Source organism: Cricetulus griseus, chromosome 3 (genome assembly GCF_003668045.3).
Source record: "Cricetulus griseus strain 17A/GY chromosome 3, alternate assembly CriGri-PICRH-1.0, whole genome shotgun sequence".
Classification (NCBI taxonomy): Eukaryota; Metazoa; Chordata; class Mammalia; order Rodentia; family Cricetidae; genus Cricetulus; species Cricetulus griseus.
Window position 1 is genome coordinate 57,598,702 of NC_048596.1, and position 9,440 is coordinate 57,608,141.

Below are 9,440 nucleotides of genomic sequence, written 5' to 3' on the forward strand. Positions count from 1 at the left end.
ACTCTCCTGCTGCTAATCACTCCCCAAGAAGACTCAGGGCCCTGAGACCTATCCCCAAAGCCCAGACTCTGATATGATGCTTCAGAGTAGCCACAGTCCTTCAGGATCCTGAGGGTTTAGTGTCCTGCTCCAGATGGTGTGTGTGGGGAAGTCCCCTAAAGCCTCACCCAGCACAGAATAGAGTGTCCTGGAGTCACACCAGGCACCATCAGAGACCCTCCGGTGGGTGTGATCAGGGCCTTGGAGGAAGAGACCTCACACTAATACCACAATGGAAAAGAAAGGGGAGGCCCTCCACCTGTGGCCCCTTTGCCTGAATGTGGTAGGCCTCCGCAAGGGGGCACCTCACACAGAGAATGCTGCCTCAGAGCGCAGCAGAGGTCGGGGCCCGGGAGTCGCGGGAGATCGCACACAGCTAGAAAGGGGGCCAAGACAACTCTAACTCTTGAAGAGTTAGACAACTCTAACTCCATGGGAGACACATGATGTCTTGTCTTCCACACTCATGGAGCACAGCAGCTGGGTAGTAAGCATTCTCACCCTTTGCAGGGGCCTCCCAGATCACCCACGGAAGCCAGCGAGGATGCTCTCCATATTCAACATCTGGGGCCCGTTCAACAATGCTCTCTTCTACCTCAGCCTCATTGTCAGCCTGGCCGGGCTGGGGGGCAACGCTCTGGTGCTCTGGCACCTTGGTCTGCACATCAAGAAGGGCCCCTTCAACGTCTACCTGCTACACCTGGCTGCTGCCGATTTCCTTTTCCTCTCCTGCCAGGTGGGCTTCTCTATCGCCGAGATCGCGGTGGGCCATGAGAACACGCTGCACTTCCCAGTCATCTTCCTGTGGTTTGCTGTGGGACTCTGGCTGCTGGCTGCCTTCGTTGTGGACTGCTGCCTCACCTACATGCTTCCCTCCTATTGCAGCCCCACCTGCCGCCCCAGGTACACCTCAGTTGTGCTCTGCCTCTTGATCTGGGCGTTGACCATGCCGGCTGTGCTCCTGCCGGCCAATGCCTGTGGACTGCTGTACAATAGAATGAGTCTGCTGGTCTGCTTCAAATACCACTGGGTCAGTGTCGTCTGGCTGGTGATACTGACCTGCATGGCCTGTGTGGGGAGCAAGATTCTCTTAATCTGTGGGAACTGCTGCTCTTTGCAGCCACCCCCCAAGTTCTGCAAAGTGGCCCAGTGCTCCGGGATCCTGCTGTTCTTCTGTCGTGTGCCCATGGTTGTCTACTGGTGCCTGCGGCCAGTTGTAGCATTCCTGTTCCCCTTCTTCTTGCCATTGGCCACTCTCCTAGCCTGCATCGACAGCAGCACAAAGCCCCTCTTGTACTACATGAAGGGCAGGCAGCTCAGGAAGAAGGAACCACTGCGGGTAATCCTGAACAGGGCTCTAGGGGAGGAGTCCCAGTCGAGTCTGGGGGGGCTATCCCTGCCTATGAGCCAAGTGTAAAGTGGCTCATCCTATGCCCACCTGTCCTGCCCTCATAGCTGCCAGGAGATCCCAGTTTTGCTCAAACCCTTGCCATGTCCCAGCTCTGGTTCTAGGAACTTGAGGGCTCCCTCTCATGAGCAGGGGAGAAGGGAAAGAGGCCAGGCTGCACGTTGAACATGCAAAGGACATGGCAAGGAAGACAGAACAGACAGAGGGCCAGGGGCAGGAAGGAGGACCCCAGAGTTACAGTGAAGGCATGTGCCCTGCCTTCATCCTTCTGCCCCTATGGCATCCAACTGAGAAAACTGCCCCTCAGCCCCAGTGGCCCAGGCAACAGGAGCTTTGCCTCCTCCTGTCAGGTGACTGGAGGCTCAGCATCAGCTCCTGGGGAGCATTCGCTGCTCTGGGGGACACTGGCTCTTCAGCTCTGTCCACAAAGGCCTTCTGTTGCATGCATCCACTACAGGGCCTCGTCTAAACTGCTATTTCTCCCTCCATCGCCCCAACATGCCACACAAAACCTTCACAGTCTAGGCTGCCTCCCCAATTCTCCAGTCTGGCACTACCCATTACTCATGGAGGCCACAAGGTGGCGCTGTTTTACCACTAAACAAACCCAGTCTGTCCTGGCCCCGGGGCCACCACAAATTGTTGCAACCTGGCTGCTTCTGCCTCCCAGGTGCCCCAAAGGGCCTTCATAGAGCCAGCAGGGCACCCCTGTCTCCTACCCAGATTCCATCCTTCCCCATCCCTCTACTCTTTCAAGTTGTGCTTAGGCAAGCTGTGTTTCTGCCGACACCACCCTGGCCTGCCAGCCAGCTTCACCTACGGTTGGAGAAAACAGAAAGAGAGCCAAGCTTCCAAAGTGCACATTGTTTTTGTATGTTTTATTATGATGGTTCTTTAAAAATTAAAAAAGGGAAACCTACTTTCATTGCCATTCTTTTTTAAAAATATATTTATTTTTTAGAAACAGATTTATTTACTCAATATGTATAGTGTTCTGTCTGTTTGCCTGAAGACCAGAAGAGGGCACCAGATCTCATCATTGCAGATGGTTATGAGCCATCATGTGGTTGCTGGGAATTGAACTCAGGACCTCTAGAAAGAGTAGCCAGTGCTCTTAACCTCTGAGCCATCTCTCCAGCCCCTCATTGTCATTCTTAAAGCACTCAAGCCCTGGGCCTGGAGAGATGGCTCAGCAGTTAAGAGCACTGGCTGCTCCTCCAGAAGACCTGGGTTCAGTTCCCAAGACCCAGATGGTAGCTCAGCCCTCTGTTCCAGGGGATCTTGCGTCCTCTTAGGGCCTCTATAGGCACTGCATACACAGTGCACAGACACATAAAACAGTAACGTAAAGAGCAGCATTCAAACCTTGCCAAGAACACCAGGAAAATAAGTCACCACCACACTTTCCAGCCAGATGGAAACATCTGGTATGAAAAACAACATTCCACCCATGTACCTTTCTGATAGACACCCTTAGAAAATTCCTATGTTTTGTGTGTGTACAGGGAGGGGTGTATGCATAGATGCCCATGTGGGTGTGAGTGTAGGTACACATACATGTATATGGAGGCCAGAGGCCAATCTCAGGCTGTTGTCCATATGAGCCATTTGTGTTTTTTGAGACAGTCTCCCACTGGGCCCTGGGGCTTGCTGATTAAGCTAGGTTAGCTGGCCAGCAAGCGCCTAGGATCTGCCTGCCTCATCCCCTCAGTACCGGGATTCCAAGCAAGCATTACCATGCCTGGACTTTACACAGCCTCTGGAGATGGGATTCGGGTCCTTAAGCTAACACACGCTTTACCCACTGAGATGTTTATATTGCTATTTCAATGTGGAGTAAAGATACTCTTTCCATGCTATGTGAGACCCAGTACAGTGATATGATGACTGCTAGATAAAGTTGTGTTTCCCCATATGAAAGGCAATCTGCTACTCATTCTGGGGACTTTGGAGAGTGTTCTTAAAATGGAAAGAAAACCCTGCTTGTAGCCCCAACCAAGAAGAGCCACCTCTGTAGGGTTTTGTTCCTCCTGTAGCCATCTTGTGTCCCTAGTCTTCCTTGAGACAGAGACCCCAGGACTAGAGTGGCTTTGACAGGGAATCTGGGAGGCATGAGACCCTTAGACGAAAGGCCAGCATGGATTCTGGAAGGGTGGGTGGAGGGCCCGGTGGATGAGGCTGCTTTGGGGAGGCAGAGTGGGGAAGAGCTGCCTATTCTTCATGCACTTCACACCAGACCCCAAGGAACAGAGTGCTCCCTTCCCAGAAGGCTTGCCACTGGGGTAAGGATGAATAAACCTGAGGTTAACTGCATCCTCCTTGCCCAAGGACACAGATGCGGAGCCCAGTAGGGTGTCCATCAGTGTGCCAGAGGCGACAGGTGAAAATCACAGCAGCTGCCAGCCCTGGGGCATATGATAAATGGATTGGTCTAGACAGATTGGGTGGGGTACAGGGCCTCTGCTCCCTGGGCCATTGCCGGGTATGAGGATGCCAGTGAAGCCCAGAGACAGCAACCATACCTATCCTAAATCTAGCAGGGCTCACAGAGTGTCAAGGCTGCCCTTGGCCTGGTTTAAGTTGAGGCAAGACAGACCTGACTCCATAACAGGGTGGCTAGGCTCCTGCATCTCTGGCACCTCTGTAGCTGGATGACCTTTAGGGGTCACCTGGAAGCTCAGAGCCAGGTCTGCAGAGGAGGCAGAAGTTTGCCAGGACAGCTGAGCCAGGCTTTAGCAGCAGATAGCCTGCCCTAACCTTCAAGGCCCCGTGTACCCTGCCCACCTGACTTCATGCCTCTGTCTCTGCCTAGGGTGCTGTCTGTTAGTTCTGTGATGCTGTGGCTCCTGGCAGCAGGAATCTGTTCTCAGCTCTTCTCACCTGACTGGGTACCACACATACTGCCCCAGCAAGCCTAATGTGGAGCTCCTTCCCCTACTGCTGTGTTGTTTGCCTGCTTGGTTCTGCATCTCTCACCAGCAGGTATGCTCCTGAGGGCTCAGAGCCAGCAAGCAGCAGTCATGCTATCCCTGGATGGGAGGAGGAGCCAAGAAGAACTCATCCAATGAATGGGTGGACTGGTAGGTGCTCAGTGGAGAATAAGGTCAAATGAATAAATGATACAACCGACAGAAGCTGACTGTGCTGGGCATGGATTCTAGAAGCTTCCCAGCCAGCTCAACCTGATAACTGACATCAGAATCAGGCTCAGGTTTGCTCACTATGGAGCCAGATTTCCAGGGCTCCCTGGTTCTAGCAACTTCATTCTAGGCCCTGGGTGTGGTGCTGGGGGTGTGGACCTGCCACAATGGCTCCCATCCCAAAGAGTTTCTTTCTATATTACTCTCCATTTTATTCTTAACCCTGGAGCTCACTGATTTGGCCAAGCTAGCTGGTGAGTGAGCCTCAGGGATCCTTCTGTGTCCGCTTGCCCCATGTTTGGGTCACACATCACCACACTCAGCTTCTTTTGTGAGTGCTGGGGATCTGAACTCAGGTCCTTAGGCTGCATAACAAGTGCTCTGCTGACAGAATCATCTCCCCAGCTCCAAACTCACATTTCAACAGTGGTGTTTACTAACTTATGAATGAGATCTAACCCTGCACCTCCCTGGAGCCCCTGTGCTTCTTCAGGCTGTCCCTTGTGGCTTTCCATACAGGTGTCTTGGCATTTATCTTTCAAACTCTCCTTCAGGTATTTGTGGTTTCTGCATGTGGTGTAAACATGATCTCTTCATTCTTGCTTTCCAGTTGTTAGCACTGACTTGATTTTGTCTGTTGACCTGACAGCTATCCTTTCAATCTACCACATTCACTGATGTCTTCCAGGATCTTTGTGAAAACTTCTGAGATTAGCAAACAATCATGGTCTCTGTATCTCTGCCTTTCATGCTATCCTATTGCTTCAACACAAAGGCCTTCTTTCAGGTGCAACATCGATGTCTTACAGGGAAAATACTTTTCCTTCACCACTAAACACAATTCAGGGGCCCAGCCATTAAGAGCACTTAAGCTCTTGCAGAGGACCAGGATTTGGTTTCTAACAGCCACAGGGCAGCTCACAATTACCTCTAACTCCAGTTTCAGGGGATGTGGCTCCCTCTTCTGGCAAATGTGAGTACTGCATGCATATGCATACATGTAGTGTCTGTCTATACACACTTGTAAGCAAACTCTCATATATATAGAAAATAAAAATAAGTATTTAAAAACTGATCCAGCTGTAGGCATATTGCTGATTTTAATATTCACACCATGCTGTTAAGTTCCACATACTCCCAGTTTTCCAAGAGTGTTTCAAACATACATGCATATGGATGCTATCAACTGGTTCTTTCCTTTGTAAGATGACCACACTGTATTCCCTCTCTGTCTGTTAATGGGATGATTTACATTGGTTATTTGGGTTTTTTTTGAAACAGGGTTTCTCTGTGTAGACCAGACTTGCCTCAAACTCAGAGATCCACCTGCCTCTGTTTCCCGAGTAGCCTTCACTGATCATGATACATTATAGATCTGGCAGACGCATAGGTTGAACCTGCTCCTGTTCTGACAAGGAGGTTCGCATGTGTGTTCACAAGGGAGGCTGGCACAGGTCCACTGTTGTGTGAACTGTTCCTGGGGAGTCATGAACAAACATCTACTCACCTCAGACTAACAGTTTCACCAAGTCCAGCCTTATGACACCAGAGAGCTTATTGGGGTTATTTCCAGGAGTGTGGGTGATTGCCACCCACACAGTTGCATCACTGAAATGTCCCACAGCATAGATGAGTATTTCCCCGAAGCGACACAGATGGAGGGCCCCCTCTTCACTAACCTTCTACTCTGTATCCTCATGCCCACTGGGACCACATGCAGCTGGGACAGAATGTCACTTAGCTAGGAAGAAGGTGCAGGTAGGAGTGACTGGAATCTCAGGGGAGGGTCTATGGCCATCCCTGCTCACCCCTCCTTCTATGGGAGCATCTATAGGCTGCATCTTGAGTCTCTTGTAGGTCATCACAGCTGCTCTGATGAAGATGTAACACTACTATGCTTAGAGGTCAGTGCTCAGGACCCTTCTTGGAGGTCAGTGCTCCAGGAACCTTCTTTCCTAGTAAAATCCATGAAGAGGTTTGAGTGTCAGCATTGCTCTTCCTCCCTTCACTGTGAATTTGTATAAAGCCAGTTATTTTCACCAAGGAAGGTCTCACAAGAGGGCTTTGAAGTACAGCTTCCGTTTCTTTTTCACTTGTTTATTTTTGCCTGTAAAAAATTCATTTTCCCTGGGTGTAGCGATGAAAGCCTTTAATCACAGCACTGGGAAGGCAGAGGCAGGTGGATCTCTGTGAGTTCAAGGCAGCCTGGTCTACAGAGTGAGTTCCAGGACAGCCAGGGCTACATAGTGAGACCCTGTCTTGGAAAAAAAAAAGCAAAAATAATTTAAAAGAGGGTTGACTTTATTTTATTTATATGTGTGCATGCTTATGTCTGTGTGAGTATATGTGCACACCAGAGTGCAGCATCCAAAGGGGCCAGGAGAGGACATCAGCTCCTTTGCAGCTGGATTTACAGGTGTTGGTGAGCTGCCCAGTGTGGGTGCTGGGCTCCAGATTCTCACCCTCATGATTGAGCAGCAAGCATTCTTAACTGCTCAGCTCCTGTATTTGCTGAATTTTATATTATATATATATATATATATATATTATATATATATATATCAGGCAGTTCAGCAAATCAGCAAATGCTAAAACTTGGAATTCCTGGGAGGGAAGCACAATGACACATAGACACACAGACTCTGAGTTCCTTTATGTGGGATAGAGAACGCTATTTTACAGCTTGGTACATTAAAGGGCTGAATGGGGTTACAGGGTTACTGGGATCTTCAGGCCTTATCAAGATCTTTGGAGGTCATAAGGGCTCAGAGCTACCTGTGAACATACTTCCCCAAGGCACACCAGAAGACATTTCCTCCTGGCTATCAGATTGCCCTGTGGTATTCCAGAGACATGTGAAGCCAAGGAGATTAGTCACAAGTTGTCCTCAAATTAGGTTTGTCCTTGATGAAAGCTTTACAGGCCTTCTGCATAGCAACAATTAGAGTCTTTTTGTGGCTCTGGTTAGCCCTGAATTCCCTGTGTAGACCAGCATGGCCTCTAGCTTGTGGTATTCCTCCTGCCTCAGCCTCCAAAGTGCTGGGATTACAGGTGTGTCTCACCACACCCTGTCCTTCATGGTTTATGTGTAACAAACTGTCCACAATGAATTAATTCCCTACTGGGTTGGGAATCTACCTCATCCTAGCCTCATAGCCTGTCAGGAAAAGAGAGTCTGAGGCCCAGCCAGGGTAACTAATGTAACTGATACTCAGCAGTGATGGGGCCAGGATCTCGCTTAGGCATCTGCCATGCTCAGAGTCTTGACTCTGCTGAGCACCTGCTATGTGAGGCTCAGACCTGGTGGAGACGGCCCCAGCCCCTCCAAATAAGCATATAGTTCCCCCAGCAAGGGCGGCAGGTGGCTAGGCAGTTAATGGCCTGGAAGAGGCTGGCTGCAGGAGGTGCCTAAGAGACGCTGAGTAAGGATGTTTGGCAGCTTCCTGTGGGGAGGTAGGTAACCCAGCTTCACCAAAGGTAGGAGAGCCAAGCAGACAGATGGCACCACCCCTAGGAACCAGCAGGGCCTGGCAGGGTGCCATCTTCCTTAGTGCCTTATTATGTGATGGGGGCTGCTTAGAATATGTACAGGGAAGGAGGCTACCTTCTCATTCAGCACAGGACAGCCACTCTGGAGTACAGTTGGGGAACGATTCCCCACCCCAAATATTGCCTCCTTGCGCTCACAGGCTCCAAAATCCTATTGGTGCTACACTTTAGTCAGGCGAAGTTAGATAAACTGACCGGCCAAAATAGGAAAGGAAAATGACACAGGAGATCTTTTCTCACATAAGAGCTGGACTAAGGCTGGCCATGAGCAAGAGGCCGTAGAGCAGCAGTGTCACCCAGACGCTGTGGTGAGAAATGCGGGGACCCTGAGCATCCAGGAGAGCTCTGGAACAGGGATGTGGCCTCGTGCAAGGCACACCCATTTATTGCATATCATCACTGCCACTACACAGTCTCCATCACTGTCAACCATCACCAGAACATCAGTGTCATCATCACCATCATCGCCACCATCAACATTGTCACCATCGTCATTGCTTCCCTCACCAGCACCGTTGCTATCATCACTACCATCGTCAACATCAGCACCACCACTACCATCATCATCATTATTGCCATCATCATCACTTTCGTCACCACAACTGCTTTCTTCATCACCACTCCTCAAGGACAAATGCCGGCTCAAGTTGTAAGACCCACAGAAGCTCAGGCCTCCAGGATCTCAGCCCAGGACCGCGGCCACCCCAATCACCATGCGGAGGCGGAAACTTGATGCAAACAGCAAGAGGCTTTATTGTTGTTTAACGAGCTAACCCCATGTTAGCTCGGGTCTTTCCTCCACCCGCCATGGCTGATGGCTAGAAAGACGGCTCGAAACGTCTGCATAGAGATCTTATAGGGCAGCGTAAGGGGAGTGTCTAGGGGTACACACAGGCTCAGGATTGGTGTGCCTCCAGGCTTGGAGGGTTTGCCCTGTGTTGATTGGTCAACTGGTTGTTATGGCCCATAGGCCCTCCCAGGGTGGTTGCTATGCTCTGTGCGTCATTGCTGTGCGCTTGTCTGTAAAGCACACCCAGAGCCTTAAAGCATAGCGCCACCAGCTAACTTCTGATTGGTTCCTTGCCACAAGGCAGGCATCTGACCTCCTAGTGACTAAGACAAGGTCAGACAATCATGTGTTTGGCTGTCATGGCTCCTGAAATGGGGAGCTGGTCCCTTCAAAGTGATCATGAGGTCAGGAGCTATGCCTCTGACTTGATACGGTCACGACTGACACAGCCTGCAAGGTGCCCAGTTGATGCTGAATAGAGGGAAGAAAGGGAAGAGAAGGGAAAGGAAGGGAG

At 50.5% G+C, this 9,440-nt stretch overlaps 1 protein-coding gene across 1 annotated transcript; it reads left to right on the plus strand.

Moving 5' to 3' along the window:
• Nucleotides 1-583: 583 nt before the first annotated feature.
• On the plus strand, nucleotides 584-1,456 carry Mrgprg (MAS related GPR family member G). Its single transcript, XM_035443051.1, has one exon. It carries the CDS (start codon nucleotides 584-586, stop codon nucleotides 1,454-1,456), a length of 873 nt encoding a protein of 290 aa, XP_035298942.1.
• The last annotated feature ends 7,984 nt before the right edge of the window (nucleotides 1,457-9,440 follow it).

Excerpts from the sequence above, each read along its gene's own strand:
- Mrgprg (XM_035443051.1), top strand. The coding sequence starts at position 584 with ATGCTCTCCATATTCAACATCTGGGGCCCGTTCAACAATGCTCTCTTC.